The 19,213-nt window shown below is 41.4% G+C and overlaps 1 protein-coding gene across 10 annotated transcripts in view; it reads left to right on the top strand.

Annotated features, from left to right (window-relative positions):
* stxbp5l (syntaxin binding protein 5L) overlaps nt 1–19,213 on the top strand; it is a 125,135-nt gene that overhangs the window by 54,495 nt on the left and 51,427 nt on the right. For all 10 annotated transcript variants that reach the window (XM_076746275.1, XM_076746272.1, XM_076746270.1 and 7 more), the window contains exons 3-5: nt 2,248–2,329; nt 9,153–9,253; nt 16,729–16,863. In XM_076746275.1, the coding sequence (XP_076602390.1) occupies nt 2,248–2,329; nt 9,153–9,253; nt 16,729–16,863 (318 nt within the window). The remainder of the gene's footprint in view (nt 1–2,247; nt 2,330–9,152; nt 9,254–16,728; nt 16,864–19,213) is intronic.

The following is a 19,213-nucleotide window of genomic DNA, read 5'->3' as shown; positions in this document are numbered from 1 at the left end:
TTCCCTCTGACAAATTCTCTTTTTCTGCGCTGTCAGACGGCTGAACAAATATTTGAGCATGGCTCACTGTCACCTTGCCCTGAGCTGTTTGCAAGGTGTGGGAGGCCATTGATGCCTAGTGAGGTGGACAGAAATCCCTGGAGGGAGGAGGAGCTGCATCCTAAGTTTTGTATTGGAACACTGCAGCATCTCATAAGACGCAGCATAAAAACCGAAATGACAGGAAATTGAAGGAAAAGTTGTAGAAGTTGATAAAATCTGCCCCCCTGATTACTGTAGACAATTTTCCTGTTATATTAGAATTCCTGAATAACAAATAATAGCTTTTTTTTTTTTTTTTTTACAATGAAATGACATTTTTGCTATTGGTTTTAGTTCATACTGCCTATGAAATTTCTAAATAAGCTGGTTTAGGATGTTCGAGCAATGTTGGCGACATTGTGAAGAGTGAACTATAGTGATTAAGTAACGGCTCCTGTGCCAGATCCAACTGGCTGTGTTTTCATGTTGTGTCATTTCCCCCTCCTGCTGATTTCCACCTGCTTTGAAGGATGTGCCGGAGGACTTTACTTCCTCTGGTAACCATAGCCGCTTTCTAACCAAACTGCATGCAGATTTATTCCCTGATCACAAGGCTATTTCTGTACATGTTCAGTCAGTACAGTGTTCCTGTGCATGGGCATGATGTTAGGATGTGTTTTTTAGTCCACATCAGGAAATTATGTACTAAGGAGTTCGAACAATTGCAAGAAAACAACTGCAGGGCATGATGTAATCACATTTCTCAGCTTTTGAGAGTGTGCAGTATGATAAATATTTATATTGTTAGTTTATAATGTGTACATACAGCGGACAAACCAGCACTCAATCACAAATAGCCGATTCAGTGTTTTGGTTCATACTGACATGGCTTTTGATGGCTTCCAGGCTGGTTTTAAAATATTTAAAAAGCTGCCTGTGGGCACTTTCGTTGGAAAGCACAACCAAGCTGGAGGTACGGGTCCTGGATGGACAGACAGTCTGCTCTCGTGTTGTATTGTGTGTATTGAACTGGTGTATTACTTGTTTGTCTTGTGCTCCATTTTTTATTGGCTTGTGAAGCAGTTCATGTTGCTTGCACTGGAAAGGTAATACAAATGAGTTTTACTTACAGTTCTGACTTGCCCTTTAGCAAACCTATTGGAGCCTCTGCGCTGTTGTAAACAGGTGTCACCAGTGACTTGCATTTACAGATTAATTACAAAATAATGTATCTCTGATTTTTATGAGTCAGTTGTAATTTTATTCTATCTGATCAATTTTGGCTTTTGCTTATTTATTTTTGTAACAAACAGGATTAGGCCTGATATTAGATGAGTATCTTGTCAGTCACCTCAATGATTTGCATGGCTGCATTATTTGGCTTGTTTGTGCACTCAGCTGCCAGTTTATTAGGTACACATAGCTAAAATCAATGCAGTAATATAACACATCCATGATTAACTTAGGTCCAGTCTTTGTTGCGCATGTTTTAGAGAAGTGTTGCTTCAAATAATGATCACTTTGGAGGTTGTAGTTTGTGTTGTTTTTGTTTTGTATTGTTACATTTGGAGGTGTTTGTAATATTTAGTCACTGTCCTAAATAAGGCGAACAAAATGGAAAATTGAAAGACAGCTATTTCTGACGATTGGCATTACACAGTGAAGATTTTTGGGCTCTTTTTTGGTGAAGCACAGAAGTACAAAGCCAGGCGCACGCAGGTTTAGCACCTCACCTGTGCTTGCACCGATGTTTTGCTTTGAACCTGACTTCCCCGAGGTGGGAGGAGAGGCACAGTAGGGGGTGTGTCAGCAATCACCAAGCATCACAGTACTCTTTTTTCATATCCAGCCATCCTTTATAACCGGATTTGACATTGCACCACCTGCCTTCTTATAACAGGTCAGTGGCACAAGTTGCTTGTAGCGTTTTGTGGTATTTCGGCTTCTGTGCAGCTACAGTTGGTGCAAAACAATCTAAAATCTTTTATTTATTTCTTTATTTTGGTAAGTTAAACACAGAAAGGACCAAACACAGGAGCTGCAGTAGGTGAAAAACAAACTCTTTTCTGCCTCTTTCTCTGGTTCTACGTACAAACTGTTGACTGGATGTTGTCTTTCTTGTCTTTTCCATCACAATCAAATACATACATACTGGTTTTCCCTGCATTGTGCTGATGTACCCATAGTATACGTCCATACACTTCTTTGACTTTGTGATGTCATCAGACTGGGACGACCTGGGGTAGACTGCTACTGTCAGCATGAGAGCGGAGCAGCTGTCCTTCAACTGCAGTTCCTCATCAACGAGGTAAGCCAGCAGCCTAGTACCCATAAGTACTAATTACCACATTGCCAAAATACTCCACTACAAGTAAAAGTCCTCCTTAAAGTATCATAGTAGAAGTACTCATTCTGCAGAAAAATGCTCCCTGTCAGTGTTTTACTTTTATGTATGTATGTCAGTCATGTGAATGCTGCATTTTACTGTGTACGCTTTGTGTGTGGAAACTGTGTCACTAAAAATGATGACCTTGAAAACAGTTTATTTGAGTTTACTGGCGCACCTTGGCTCACGTCATGTGATTGCATAAACGATGAATTCAATTTCACACCGTTGTTATTGGTCTTGACTGTGGATGATTTTGTTTTCAAACTCAATGAATGGACACACACACACACACACACACACATACATATCCAAACCAAAGAGGGCAGGTGCTGAGCCGAAAGTGAGCACATCACAAAGTAAACAAATAAAAAGCTGGCACTCTGCAGGGCTCCAGTGTCCGCTTATTTACTGCACCAAGGAGACGTTTCGAACACAGCTGAGTCTGATGAAGAGCAGTTGTGCTCGAAATGTCACCTTGGTGCAATAAATCAGTGGACACTGGAGCCCTGCGGTGTGCGAGCTGTGTATATGTTTGTTCCCAGAAAGTACATATTGACATATTTGGATATACGGTTTTTCATTTCTTTTTTTTTTTTAGTTAAAGAAACATAGAACTATTGTTTCCGTTTCCTCTTTCCTTCAGCTCTAGTAGTTCAGTCCTATGGAGTTGTTCTCTAAATGATTTATTAAATGTCAACTGTTCTTGTGGAGGCGCTGATCTACCTGTACTCAAACACATTTCCTTTGTTAGGCAACAGTAGGAGCCCAAATACTATATAATGAACTGTTAAATTAAATTATGGTTATGATCATTACTTACTCAAGGACTTTTTTCCTCTCTGCCTTTAAAACCTTTCTGCCTCTCAGCTTCTACTGACAGACGAGGACTGTGTGGGCCGACACATGGCAGCACTCTGCGTCAAGTAGTTGATTTCAGGGTTTTTGAGCAGCTTTGTCAGCGCGCTGCAGTTTGATGCCACATTCTGTTTACTAACAAAGTAGTGTAGGTGTATTCCAGGAAAAAAGGGCTCTCCAAGGAGCAGAAGCCCAGTCACACGGGTCTGGAACACCAAGCACTGCTTCTCTTTCTTGTTTCTCCTTTATTCTGCTGTAATCGAAGCGTCCTTCCTGCATCTCTTTGCTTTTTTTTCTTTACCCACTCTACTTCTTTTTAAGCCCACTGGCTCTTTCAGCCCACTTCTCTATCAGTCATTGGCCTACTTGTGGTGTGTCTGAGGCAAATGGAGGTGGATGGGCCTGAAGAGGGGTGTGGGTGTTTGTGTGACAGGTATTGACTTTGCATGTGTGTATGAGTATGTGCTTTTGGGTCTGAGTATGTGCGTAAGCGCCCAAATGTTTGTGTAAGAGTGTCTCAGCAGTGTGTATGTGGTCGTGAGCGTGCGTACCTCAACAGTATCTGGGTTCTGCTGCATCTTGTGTCGTTGGTGGGTTTGTTAAAGCATGTGTTAGAGTGACTGAGTGTACTCACACAGCTCATCTTTGGGAGAACAAATTTGAGTTTGAGACTTTCAGAGTAAGGACATTTTTGGAAAGTGAGGGCATTTTGGCTGGTTTGAAGGTTAAGACTTGGCTTTAAGGGTTATGTTAGAATTAGGTTCAGTTTAGGTTTTAGGGTAAAGGTTGGGGTTAGGCATTTAGGTGTGATGGGTAAGATTAAGGTAAGGGCCAGTATGTCACTGAGGATTCTGTGTGTGTGTTTGTTTGTTTGTGCATATTTTCTTATAGTATTTATTAATTATTATTTGTACTTTCATGTTTATCTTTCAACTTTATTGCCTGCATATAGTATATCTAGTATATAGCGTGTGCGCATGCATACACACTCCCCACTGGTCTCTTATATTAACAAACCTTCAGCCTTTGACAGAGTGACTAATAGCAGTGCTGTATGTCAATGCCCTCTCTTGGATTCAGTGTGTGGGCTGCTGGCCGCCCTGCTAATGGTTGACTTTATTCAGGTTCCTCTTGACATTCAGTGAGGTGTTCTGACTTATTCTTAGACGTATGAACTCACAGAAGAGGCCTCTTGCCTCTTGTAGGTACCTGTGAGTGATGAGCTTGAGCGTTTATTAAAGGTATCTATCTTCTCTGTATCACACAGAAGTCAACACATCTAGTTGTCATCCATTTTATTTTTATGTCCTCATGAGCCTCTCTCTCTCTCTCTCTCTCTCACTCACTCTCTCTCTCTCTCTCTCTCTCTCTCTCTCTCTCTCTCTCTCTCTGCCACTGTGTCAGTGGAGGGTATGAATAGGCTAATTAATGTGTTTGTTTGCCTATTCTGAATTCATTATTTTTCTTGATGAATAATACATCTAAAGAGGCTGAGGGGGCTGCCGAACGGTGTTGTCAGATGAGGTCGGACAGGGCAAACTGCCAGAGAGGGAGAAGGTGAGATGGATTGTTGGATGGGTCTGCAGGTGCACTGTAACATTGTTTATCTCGAAATTCCCAGGACACATAGTCTTGTATTTATCGGAAAACATATTTAGGACCACATTCGTTCCACAGAATGTTAGTGAATTTAGGAAATGTGTGCATTTTCTATCAATCAATAAATTGTTAGCTTACGTTGAATATTCGGTGCAGCTGGAGATCATTCGCTGTGATCCTGTCGTATTTCCCTCTAGTTGACATCGCTGTCATGATGACATTAAAAGCTGTAGAAAGCATTGTGTGTTGTCGCTGCCAAGTTCACACATTAACGTCACGGGGACTTTGCTAGAAGCTCTTAAATCACAGATACAGGTCTCATTTTCTCTAGTACACAGGTTCTACAGCTAGTGAGTGAGTAAGAAATGAGGTTTTGCCATCTGCTGCATGAATGAGGTAGAGAACATAGAAACAGAGATCAGTGCTGGGATTTGTTTCAGGAACATTCAGACTTCCCATTCCTTTGGTGAAATAAAGTGCAGGGTAAACTTTGTTGTTACACATTGTTAATAAAACCCTTTAATCTCTTGAAACAGAAACTGTGCAAACAATCTCATCTCCATAGCAGAATGATATATTTGTTTTTAGTAGAAACTGTTTTAAGACCTGAGAAGTCTTCATCCTGATAAATGACATCTCATATTCAGCATTTTCTATGTGCAGAGAGGTGGGGAGGACGAAGAGGAGTAGCAGGAGACAGACAGATGGAACAAATGTTAACACATCCAGGAAATGAAAACGCTCAGGTTTTTTAGGTGCTGTTAATCTCAACTGTACAACACAGTGTGCTGTGTATTCAAAGCTGTCAGGCAGATACTGTACTGCCTGCACTACTGTTTGCCCTAAAGGAGAACCACACACTGGCAGATGCATTGATGAATTAACCAATAACAGATCCACAGATGCACACAGTCTTGAATGAGTGCTGTAGACACGATTCGCATTGACTAAATCTCTACAGAGGCACAGGAATATGAAAATGTTCACTTTGTGGGGTTTAAGGACATCCTCTTTGTTCACACTATTAAATCCATCACTCTTTCTGTCGGTGTGAGGGAAAGCAGTTTAGACCACCAATCCCATGTTACTTCAACACACATACACATAAAAGCACCTTCAGCCATTCTAGATGTTTTCTAGTGCAATTTTCTGTCGACCCTGCTGATTATCATTCTACCCGCGCTGTACTGTACATGCGCTTGGTTGCGTTGCCTGTGTTGCCATCGAGGTATCAAGATAATTACAGCATAATGGAGCCATGGACCCGGCTCTCACCCCGTCTGCCTCTCGCGTTCTCTTTATTTTCTGTCTGCTGTGATTTCTTCATTAGCTGCCGCTCCGCCTCCTCTCACCTCTTCAGGTGACAGAAACAAGCACCACCAGCAGTGGAAAGAATCCTGAAAATTATCCTTCGGTAATTGTGCAGTGATTAACGGGGCTTTAGAAATGACAGAAATGATTATGGATTGTGATGTTGAGTAATGCTCGTGATTCAATGTTGTATTATCTCTTAACTAGGTCCACAGCAGCAGCACTCAGCTGAGTTTGATCTGTCTCTATTGTGGAATCCTCCATGGATATTCTACACACTCGAGCCAGGTGGCACATGGCTTAATCATGAAACGTTTTTATTAATGTGTGTAGTGTATCCAGTCTACTTCCATTTTCAAAACAACAAATTGATCTATGGTGTCGGTACAATAGTAACAGTGAGTAGAAAAGCTGCCGCAACAAGTAAGCAAATCCTGTCCCGCCTGCCTCACGTCTGAGTTAAAGTAAGGCTTGTTAAATGGCAATAAAATGGAGGCAAATTAAAGTATCAAGTCTATGATTGTTTACCAAATCCATCGTCATCTCCAAATCAGATTAAGAAAAACTCGGATTGACAACAAATACAAGAGCCAGTGCCATTAGAAAGAGATAATGAGGCAAACCGGCCTTAATTCAAATTAGTTTTTTTTTTATCAGAATGTGCCACCAGAAAACGAGACACCAACCAGAAAACAGATAGTGAAATACTGTCTGCCGTGGCTATGAAAGATGTTCTCTTGCCCATGAATGTTTGTACATTTAACCAGGTTACACACATTTGTTCAAATTACTGTAATAGTGTTTTAGGATCTGGAAAATGAAATGATATCCTGTGTCAGTGGCCACTTAATTATCAGCACAAACCCCATCAGTCAAACGTGACATAGCGAAGGGGCAGCATACCCTTTTTTTTATCTGTGGAGAGAGGGCTGTCAAACAAAATAGGACGCAGTAGGCGGAAAATGCTCAAATAATTATGTTGTTCATTAAATCTTTCTTTCCTCTTGAATGAATTTTGGAAGATCAGTTGTTTGTCTCATAAACAAGGCTTCATTGCTCACTTTGTGAAGTGGCTGTCATGCTGTTAAGTGAGATATAAGAGTCACAGGCGGCACAGAGAAGTTGAGGTCAATCATTCGTATTTAGAAATTGGATGTTGGTGGGTTTAAGGGAATTAGACACAAATGAAGAGTTTGTGCCAGAGAATGCTTTTTAATGCTTTTATTGTCTGACTGTAATCAATCTTTTTTCCCTTTAAAAATATTAAAACTTATAGCTAGTTTTATAACAACTTCAGAAAACATTATGTGTTTCTCTGTGGGCTGACGGTCCACAAAATGCCCAGCTGACTGAAGAGAACAGTGTTCATCCGGTCTCATAGTTACTCTTAACTTTTCTATCTTATACCTTACCTACGCCAAAGGTATCGCAGCTGATATTTTTTCTGTTCACAGCGAGAGATCCTTTCAGTGGATGAGGGAAACACACTCATCAATATGGAAATCAGTGGGAAGCAAGTTTTCATCCTCCCTTGCACTGTGCAGTCTCAAATCCCGTGATTAAGTTTGTAATCTAAAGCTAATTCTCTCTGGGCTCCAGTCTGTACAGTGACGCCCTGTTAGCAAAGCCGTGCTGGGAATTTCACTGTAATTACAATCCTCAGAACCAGAGCGGGCCGATACCAGCTGACATGGTTTGAAAATGATTCGTCATTTTCACACATTCATCCAGTTTCATATGATGAGCCAAGACCGTCCGAGGACACAGAACTTTTTTTTTTCTAACATACTGTATCTGCAAATGGAACAGTTATCTAAAATTGTCAGTAAAATTGATTAGACTGTTAATATAATAATGTCTGGTATTATGTAGTAGTATCATGTAGACCATTTAACTGTTTAAAACAAACTCTTCCTTGTGTCAGTACAACTGTAGTTACTAATATTGTAGATATTTACATCACGGTTACACTTGAGTTTTTCATAGCTGCATCTCCTCCTTCTGCCACCCAAGAGGCCGAAGGAGCGAGTGTACCACTTCAGTTGTCTAAGCAGATCAGAATACAAGATATTTAGGGGAATCAGGGGAGCGACTCTCACTTTTCCTCGGCTCTAAACCTTTTCCTTCTCTCTCTGTCTCTGTGCTGGTGTCTGTTGGTCCCTGCGCTTACACAATCTAAACACCAGAATGTGTTGCACAGGTGCAGCTCCGGCACGTTCTCTGTTAACTGTCAAAGGGCGTTCTGGGAAATGAAGAAATTAATTTCTCAAGTATGGTTGGGGTAAGTCGAGGGAAAGCAGTCACAAGAAGAAAAACCGCAACAGTCTTTTCAATGTATGTGTGTGTCAGAGTAGCCAAAAGTGAAAAAATGTTTGAGTGAATTCACATCTTCAATCGTCTGCTATATACTATGTTATTTTATGAGCCTGCTTGATTGGGAGAGTGCATTCTCCTACTTGTGTACTTGTGCGGTTGGATACACGTGGTGTCTTACAGCTGGAATCTGCTGTGTGTTTGCCTTGAGCTTTGACTGTAACACCAATATGCTGTGTAAAAAGATGCAAGCAGCACCTTTGTTGTTTGAGGAAGCTGGCTAAGTTTGGTATTGGCAGGTTCCTGATGACTTTGTTTGACAAATCTATTGAGTCTATTCGTACTTGCTTTTTTATCTGTTGCCATGCTTCTCTCTGTCTTAACCTGCTAAACTCCAGTAGTAAAAGGTAATACCAGCCCAACCATGCTTGGTAGATATTGCTTTACTTTCATTTTGGTAGTAGTGCATGTTTTTATGTCTTATATGTTGTATTTAATTGCCTTTAATTGTTTTTTGGATATTATGTGATATTATGTGTTATTACAGCATAAGATTTACACCTCACGGTCTGATCAACCGGGACTACAGGACATGGGTTCATTCCAAAAGGGAAGGTGTCCCCATAAAGATTCAATACTCACGTTTATTTATTTTGGCCTTTAGGGGGCGCTGGTCACAGCCTGTGCAGATGACACGCTACATTTATGGAATCTCCGTCAGAGGCGGCCAGCTGTCCTGCATTCACTCAAATTCAACAGAGAGAGGTAAGCGTAAATTCTACTCTATAAAACACACACACATCTCCACACTCACACTCGCACACCCAATGCCCACACACTCAACCCCTTGCTCCAGTGAAGACATATGTGAGCTATGAACTCCCCAAAGCCCCACCAACAGCCCTGTACACAGTAATGGCCATAATACTGCATCCTGCCTCCAGTCATTCAAGCCACAAGGGCAGTGCCTGTGCTTCAGAAAGACCTCTACTAACACCACACCGCCCAGCATACACAGGTCCAACTCTCATCTGCAGTATCTACTACCAGGAAGACACATTTAATCAGTTCAGTCTGAATGGTGAGACGGTGTTGATAGGATGACACCAGCTCCACTGTCCTGCTTCTGATACTTTTTCACCCTGTCTGATAAACCTGAGAAGGAGGAATGATGGCTGGAAGCTCTGTCCTCTGCCTCATCTGGCGACGCCGTCTGCCTTGTGAGACACCTCCACCACAGGCTGTGAGCGCTGACTGCTGAGGTCATTAGGCAGCTCCTTCCATCTCCTCCTTTGACATGTTGCCACATAAACCCTTGACACAAGTGAGCCACTTTTCACAGGTGGAATATCTAAACAAGACATTGCATATGGCAGCCCAGTCGGCCTCAGCATGGATATACGTGACATTCATCATTAAAGGTCAGATGAACAATATCTGCAAAAGTGTTTGTAATGCCAGGAGCCATGTCATGGTTCACTTTATTACTGGGGTTTTGCAGATGAGCCAGAGAATGTTATGCAAGACTAGTTGTGCGAAGTTAAGTGCAGAACACAGGGGACAGAGAGTAGGTGCGTTGAGGAATTTATTAACACACAGTATTACTTTACGGGCAGCAGACGAACATGGCCAGAGGAGAGCAAAGGCTGAGCTGTGAGCCATTGGTTTAAGCCAGGCACGACAGACTTTTATAAGTCCATCTCCTCTGTGGAATAGCAGTCGGTGGCGTGTAGTAGTAAGAAAAGGCTTGGCTCCTTCCTTTTCCCAGCAGAGACAGCTTAATCTTTGGCCTCTACCATTAAACTTCACTGGCAAACAATGGCCTCTGATGCTTGAACGAGCTAAGTTTACCAAGATTGTGTATGTGTGCTAAGTTGTTCTGTCAGCATTAGCCAAAAATCACCTGCACGGGAATGAGAAAAGTTTGGTAGAGTCCATTTTTCTGCCAATGAGCTTGATGCTTGCGAGATGATATCCAGATCAGATTAGGGTAAACAAAAACCTGCTCTTTATCTGGCTCTCCCGGTGAAATGTAGAAACTCACAGTTTCAGGTTAACCGAACCATTTGATCCGTCTCCCTGAATACCATCATTATGACAGAAAAGACATGCTTGGAGGAAATTGGTGGAGATTATGGATGATTATTGATGTCCTCATGGGAAAATCTTAATGTAACGTTCTGCCAAACTCATCGCTTTTGGTGAGTTGTAATGGTGTGGAATTTATTATTTTCAGATAACAGGTTTTGTGGTCCTCAAGACATCTGATCCTTCTGATACATATGCTCTATCTTTCATCCCCTTAGCTGAATAACAGGCACAACACTTTCCATAAAGACAAAGAGAAGTGGTGTAATATGTAGGCAATGAAGCCTCTCTTGCTGCCAACTCTGCTTTCCAGTGACCAACAACCAATAAGAAACAGCTAAACAGTGTGTGTTTTGAGTGTTTATAATCCTTGCTTGTCCCTGACTAAAGATGGTTCAGTTACATTCAGTGAGTTTTGAGATTTTTATGCAGCAGCAGCACTAATCATTTAGCAGCTAAACTGTGCCACTATTGAAGGCATACAGGGGTAACACGGAGGTTGTTCAGGAGGTGTCCTCTGTAGTTGATTAGCTGTCTAGAGTGCATATGCACAGTTCAGCATTTCTGTTTACAGGGCAAAACATCAAGCTAGGAGTGTGTGGTCAGTCTGGTCAGCATTTATTGGGCTCTTGTTTCTACTACGTCATGGCAGGGGAACTTGCTTCTTTTCCATACCACTACAAGCTCAACTTAATTGGATTAAGTTTGTAATGTCAAGGCTAGTGTGCCGGGTGTTTGTCGAGTTCATCCTAGAACAGCCAATAGTGACTTGTTTCAGAGAACAATAGTGCAGTATTGTCAAGCCTATGGATCCTTGTAGCAAGCTTGTGTCTATCTGCAAGACACAAGGATAACAATGCATATGTTTTAAAGGACATTTCTCACCTTGGAATATTAAGAGTGGACAAAAGAGGGTTTTTTTTTTGTGTGTTAAGCACAAAAAGCAAAACAGTGCTGTAGACTAGTGTTAGCGATTAGCATGAAGATTCAAATTTTTGTTGAGTGCAATGCTAAACAACGGAGATGATTTTTCTGACTGAAGTTAAAGCCAGTTTTTTAAAGGAAAGCTATTGAAGAAAAGGTCTGACTTACTGTCAGAAAAGTAAAGAGTAAATAAACCTTCATACACAAAGGAGGTATATTTGAAAAGATGTATTCACAACAAAACACAAAATACAGGACAGTATGAAAATTAATGATTCTGTTAACTATGCTAAGTGTTCAAGTGCTTCATATTTAAGTTGAACTTATACAACAGATGAGAGTTTGAGATGTTTGCTGTTATGTTTTTCTGCTTCTTTTGATATTTTCTGTCTTTCTGCAAGAAAAGCAGTCTATTCATTGCAACTCGAAGTTGATTTCAACCTCATGGCACCTTTGTAAATGGGCAAGGACATTTAATGAATATGACTGCATTCCAAGTGAATGTGATGGAATATAATTTGCATTCAGAAAGCACATGAAGCACAGTATTTTATTTTTCCCCATAAAGTTTTCTTTGTTCATAAAAATGCAGGGTCACAGTGTTAATTGAAGCATTACTTGTTATGAATACATGTAACAGCAAACTCATTCAGGTTGATTTTGCAAGTCAAGGACTTCGGCTGAGTCACAGGATGTGCGTTCTCTCTACTGAAACTTTCCATCACAAGACAGCAATGAGCTTCCTCTGTGAGAGAGAAGAATCTCAGTCCTGCTATTAAAAAGCACACAAAACATCAAACTCAACCAGTGGCACTTTCGTAATGCGACAGAGGCTTAAAGGATAATGGGCTGGAGAAGTTTGTTGAATCCATGGACTGTCTGCAAGTTGTTAAGGAAAGAACTTGGTGTCTTTGTAATGCAGTGACAGGGTTCAAGTCATTAGCAGTGTGTGTGAGGACTATAGATGTTTTTCAGGATGTTTTATCAAGCCTCATTCATAATGTATTTTGAACCAAGGGCTCATGTAATCTAAAAAAACCCTAAAAATACTTTCAGACGGTCTCTGTCTGTTTCCAGTGTAAACATGACGACAGAGGGTGGCTGGCACTGTCCAGACTTTGGGAAGCCTGACAACAATTGCACAATCTCCCCCAAGTCTAGATTTTGGGGTTGCTTACAGTTTTCTTGCAGGTTGTGAGGTTATGTTTAGATAAGCTTGGCCACAAAAGCTCATAAATGTATGCTAGTATCTGCTGAGATGATGATGGTTGAACTCGTTTTAACATGGCACCAGGTTTTGCCAGTTTCCTATATTAAACAACATCAGCTCCCTCCTCTACACAAGCTTGATCACTGCCCTTTAGATGCACTTCTGTTTATGGACCAATTGTACTGTCACCCATTTCCATTATTGTAGACAGCCCAATCTGTCAGTTTGGGATTGTGATTAGCCTGAAGCCACATGACTATACACGCAGCCCATAAGCTGATGTGTTTATGTACTGTGTGTATATGATTGGTTGTCTTATTTTAGATTCAGAGCTTAGCAGCTGTACCTATCACTGTGTGGTGCACATGCCCACACAGACGTTCAGTACCCTTCTACCGGTCTTGTGGTGCAGTGAGGTAAGAAGCAGAACCACTCGCTCTCAGCAGCATACCAGTGAATCATACTCTCTAAGATATACGTAGAAAAAGGGCATCATGAGTCATCCGTCAATGGCTGGGCAGTGACGTGTCATTTAGCTCTGTCTCCAAACTGAATCTCTGATAATTAGCAACCTAACACCTCCTCAGAGCCCCCTAAGAATAACGCATGAATCACTGGAAATGGTGGAGAGAATTGTTTTGTGATAACTGTCAGTCAGCATCATGTGCTTGCCACCCCTCGTCGACTCTGGAAATGAATTTGAAGACTTTCAGTACAAGCAAAATGCACGCTTCAGTACATGAAACACTGGACACTTGCTGCAGTGTTTTGAGCAGTAACAAGAGGTATTTCAGCTAATGTAATCAGCTGAGTTGTCCAGACCTGATATATGGAGTCATTGGAGAGTTCTTTAAACAGTTATGTCACGTCTCTTGCAGAGCAGATGGCAAGGTCGCCGGTTCACTAAATGATGTCGCCAATTCATTAAATCTTGACATCTTTTTTTACTTCATTAATGGTATTTGCTCCTCAACTGGTCCGCAGTGGCCGGTCAGCTGACAGATAAACCCACATCTCCTTCTGTTCTCTTTGGTTGATAATTATAAGGCCTGTTGATGGTGCCTGGTTGGACTGTGTGGATTCAAAACCACACCTTAAACTTTCTCCATATTGCTCTCTGGATCTGTACTCATCACTACATACCTCCTTCCCCTTCCTGTCATCTTCTCGTCCTTTGTTCCATTGATTTTGTGAAACCCTTCCTTTTTATTCCATCCCTCCTGTGATATTTTGTGTGGTCACCCACTACTAGCAAGTTTATGACGAGGCTTCGAACTTATCTGTTGCTTTTTATGTTGAAGAATTAGTATGCAGGTTCAATCAGACACTTCCTTAAACAATGATATATGTAAATTTGTTGGGTTAAGGCTAAACGCATGTTGTAAAAGACAGAAGACTGTATAATCCTGCCGTTCGCATAGCACTTCTACCCCCCTGCCAGCTTGAATATTGACATCTCCCCAAGCCCCTAAAATCCTTATTGAGTTGTCTGCCATCTCATTTGTCTTCTATCTAATAATCCTGCCACTTGCTGGGCAGGTGACTGTGGGGCTGTAGCCCAATGAGCTCCCCATTTCTACAAGGTAATCAGCATGGACAGGAGTGACTTAGTGTGCACTCATCTTTCCTCCCTGGTTAAGATGATTATTAAGATGATAGATGCTAATGCCACAGCATTAATGGTTTAAGCAGCCTTGTATCACATCATAATGCTGTTTATATGTCACATGAATACTTTACTGGGCTTTATGGTTAGTTATTGATTTGCGAGGAGCAATTATGCTTCATAAAGTCATAAAAAAAACCACTGTGGGTCTGCTGTGAACTGACAGAAGTGTTAAGTCTAACACTGTGTCGACACAGGAGGCTCAATGGTCAGCAGCAGTAGCTTCAGTGCTGGATCTGCGTCTACACAGTATGTGTACACAGTGTAAGTGTGGGTCACTGACAGTGTGCTGGTGACCTACACACTGCTTCTTCCAACCTCCAACCGATGATCAAACCCTTCAACCCGGCCCAACCATTGTGCTCCTCTGCTGTGCCATCAGAAGCTTCTGTCTTGGTCAAGGCCTCTCTCTGTTCTGGCTCCACAGTGGTGGAATAAGCTCCTCTCTGAAGTCAGGACAGCAGAGTTACTGCCCATTTTTTGCCAGAAGCTAAAAACCCACTGGTTCAGACTTGAATGACCCCTGCTAGGTCATAAAAAATACTAAAACAACACTTGTATAGTAGTGCTGAACATGTCTTTTTCATCAAAAAGGCTTCATTCCCAGTTTTGGATGATATCTAGCCCTTGCTCCTATGTGGTTCGAATGCACTTACTCTAAGTGGCGAGGACAAAACCGTCTTCCAGGTGAATGTAATGTAATGAGTGAAACACGAGCGCTTATGCAGCCAGTGTAGACAGCTTTATTGATTAAAACAGAAGCATATCTGTTCTGTCAGACCTGTGTGAGGCAGACAACTGAAAGTGCAGCTGAAATGCCTCCTGTGTAGACAAGCTGTTAAAATAACCAGCGCTTTAGCACACAGAATTTGAGATATTTTGGTCAATATGCCTTCCTTTTAGGCTTCAGTTATGTCTCATCAACTGCCTCTTCCTCTGACTCTCTGGCAGGCATGCATACTTACTTTTTTTCTTGCTTCACCTGAATTTTACACCACTGAAGGAAATCCCCATACAGTAGCTTATCGACAACCCACTGAGAACAACATTAGAGGAACAAAGAAGATTTTTCATTTCTGTACAGTGTTGTGAAACCCCTTTGATGAGAACATGAAAAAAATATCTTGAGATAGACGGATCTCAGACAGCATAATAATCCGTCCATGCAGTGTGAGCTGCATTCGTTCAGCAAAAACAGTGAAGCCCCACATGAGTCGCCTCCCTCTCACATCCAGTGGACATTGACATATTAGACAGACTGACTGTGGTGGACGCCGTTAGCCACTGCCTCTACCCTAAAGCATCACGACACACACTTGTTTTTTGACCAGCTTGTTGTGCTTTTTTTAATCAAACTATATTTCCAATCATTCATTTGTGTTATGTATTCTGTATCCTGGTGCTCTGTAATAAGGCTGATTCAGTACAGTGAACTGTGTCCCACTGACCCAAAACCTTGAATATTCAGTTGTTTTGCTTTTTAGTTACAGTTTCCTTCATATGCTGTGAATTACTGTGCTTAATTTGTTACACATATTTTTCATACAGACACAGAAATCAGTGTTCAGTTATGAAAATTGGTCTGAGGTCATGGAAAAGCCATGAAAATCTGTTGGCCAGAAAGTGTATGAACTGAATGATAATTTAGATTTTATACTGTTCAGAGCTTCAGACATAGGAATAGTGAGCATGTGTGAAATGGTGGACCAGCTTTGCCTGTAGGGTGCATGTCTATAGGCTGCTGTGTAACATAACAAAGCAGAGAAAATGTTGAGCCTTCTCCTTTTGCCAGTTATTCTGAAGGGCTCTTTGAATAACTATTTATATCAGCTTAGAGCAAGCTTAGAGGCTGAGTGCAAGTATTTTCTGTCAAGAGAGAAGCAGGAGTGGGGCAGGAGGAGCAAATGTAGGCAATAATACCTGTATGTAAGGAAAATAGATTTTCAATTTCCTGTGGAGTGCTAAGTCATGCCATAACTCCCGTGAATGAGTCAGGGTATGAATTATATGAAGAGGCAGTTATTTCAATTGAACACTTGTTTAACCTTATGGTATGGTACATACTGAAAGTTGCAGAATGTTAGCGTCATTGCTAAGCAGGCCACAGCATGTCTAGCATGCAGTTTTAATCACCATCTGCTGTCCAACAATAGTTGAATGGAATAAATTCCTCTTCTTAGCTCATGTTTGTTCAGTTGAAGAAGAACTCGTCATTTCACCAAAAACTGTTGATGTTTCATTTTGTTTGTATTGAAAGGAATCATTGTGTTTGAACTAGAATAGATGTTCATATTTGTGACCGTTGATGTTCTAACATTCAGTCTCTCTCCTGCTTTGTTTCTTGCTCTCCAGGATCACCTTTTGCCACCTTCCCTTTCAGAGTAAATGGCTTTACGTGGGGACAGAGCGCGGAAACACACACATCGTCAACATCGAGTCCTTCGTTTTGTCTGGATACGTCATCATGTGGAACAAGGCCATAGAACTGTAAGTTGATCCAAACGCTGGAGTTGACATAAAAATGCTATCGGTTATCAGTGATAACAGTTATGATTGTCAATGTGAGCATGACAGTGCTGGTGGTGTGAAAGGCAGTGGGTCAGGCAGTAAATGGATAACTTAATGTTAGGTCTTACACAGCAGAGTCTCAGTGCAGTTTTCCCAAAAAATAAGATTTGAAATAGGGGGGGGGGAAAAAAAAAGTTTCCTAACCAGATTTAGATGTCTCAAAATGTCTTAAAATTTCATCAACCATTATTTTGTAGTTCAAATCTCAGATGTGAACACTTGAGAAATGTTTCATCGCAGACGCTGAGAGTTGGTTTGAAAGTTCAAATGCTCCGCCGTCGTCTTTGATGTTTGATCGGCAGGTTCATGAATAAGCGAGTCAGGTAAGGTTTAGTGGAAGGCATTTTTTTTAGAGCTTGACAACAGGAGACTTTTCCAAATTACCTGTGAATTTTCCTACCTGTGATCATGTGTGTCTCACGATGACGAGCAGTGAACCTCACATGGATGTCAAGCCGTGCACCATGTGACTTTTGGACTTTGGACTTGGACCTCAGGAAGGCCAGGCTAAACTATTATGTATTGATATTTTACATAATATGCATTCAAAACTATAAATATATAAAAGAATAAAACGAAGAAAACTTGACTGTGAATCAACTTTCCAATGAGTTCAAGAAAACATAGTTTTAACAGAAGACTGAATGAGTTGTGAGGATGAACACACAATACTGACACACAAGTGACTAAAGAAAACAACATAATTGCATTGCATCAACAGCCTTTATCTTCTATTGTGGTAATGTTCCCTGTTGGCAGTAAGCATTCACAATCTAACGCCTCACGTTTGGGCGTCGTACTACATCTCAGGCTCTATTAATTTGTTGACATGCACTTTTGTTTGTTGCACGCGTGGACTGCGCAGCTGACATACGCTGCAGACTGACAACTTAAAGTGCCATTGAATACATGAACGGTGCAGTTGCATTGTACGCCCGTTTGTTTCTCTTGGTTGCACCCACCTACGCGCCGTTCTCCTGGTGTTACCCTGTCAAGTCCCCTGCTGCAGTGTCAGTCACAAGTCACGCTCATACCAAACCATCTTGTTGTCTTGTGACAGCCCACACTATAGTAAGCAGTCATAACACTGATGTGTATGTGTGGGAGGGCTGTCTGCCAATCATCGCTGAAGTCTCGGAGGCTGTGACAGTGGTTGTGATTTTAGCAGGGTATTTGGTTTGTCGATTCCTTTGCCGGAGTGTGAGTCAAGAGAGAAAACTTTTACCCACATCACATGTCAGAACTTTCTTCAGTGTAAAACTGTATGAAAGAAAATTGTTTTTATGTGTTAGTATTTCTGCTTTGTTCATTGATCAACTAACGATGTGATGAACAAATGCACTGGATTTATTCTCTACCATTCAGTCTCAATTAAAACAGTAAAACATTGCCTGTCTATGATGGTATACAGTATACTGAAGGGGGCGAAATTTGGTGTCTTCCCAGGACACAAACTTACAAAATACATCATGAACTGCCAAAACATCTGGCGTATCACCACCTCATAACAAGCTGAAAAATGAGACATAGAGGCTTTAAGGCAAGGTACTCACTATGTTAGCTGAGTGGGGAGTGCAGTATAATAAAGTACATCACAGCGATAATCAAATTTGCTGAGTGTCATGTTAAGTTTCTTACCATCTCATAAAACATGTACATATAATTTTGTGTGCACTGTGCTGTCAAAACAGCGTCTCTTGAAAGTCCCTTCTTTGCCCAGGAAATCTGCTTTTGATGCTGAGAATGCTTCGTTCGGAGATGTCTGTCCAATTTGCTCATTTTGAAGCCCTCATTACCGAGCAGCTCCCCACATAAAACACACTGAGGCCTCTCCCCTCCATTTCAGATGGCTTTGGTGAAGCCAGCGTTAATAAACTCTTGGTTGTATTTTTGTTTCGACATCATGCATGAGATCGCGAGTGAGGCAATTATAGATTTCACACTCAATGTAACCTCAGTCAGAGAGCGTGAACGTGTTTTCAGGTCCAGGTCGCGAGAAGAGAGGAGGACCCTGTTCACAGTATCTGAGCTGAACAGAGCACCACAGCAAAAAATAATGCCTATTTTCTATTTTAATTGTGAAGATTAATTCACATATGATTGCTTTGCTATGCCTTTCACTCAATTGCCGATGCAGTAAAAACAGGTTTGGGAAAAGCTGCTGTAGGGAACAGTGTTAGTACCTCAGCATCCCTATTAAAAGTGAGTTCTATGTTACGAGAGCACCACAAGTTCTGCCCAGAATACACTGCCAGGTGCCCCAAATGAC

Source organism: Chaetodon auriga, chromosome 13 (assembly GCF_051107435.1).
Source record: "Chaetodon auriga isolate fChaAug3 chromosome 13, fChaAug3.hap1, whole genome shotgun sequence".
Classification (NCBI taxonomy): Eukaryota; Metazoa; Chordata; class Actinopteri; order Chaetodontiformes; family Chaetodontidae; genus Chaetodon; species Chaetodon auriga.
This window is presented reverse-complemented; position numbering and strand designations above follow the sequence as displayed.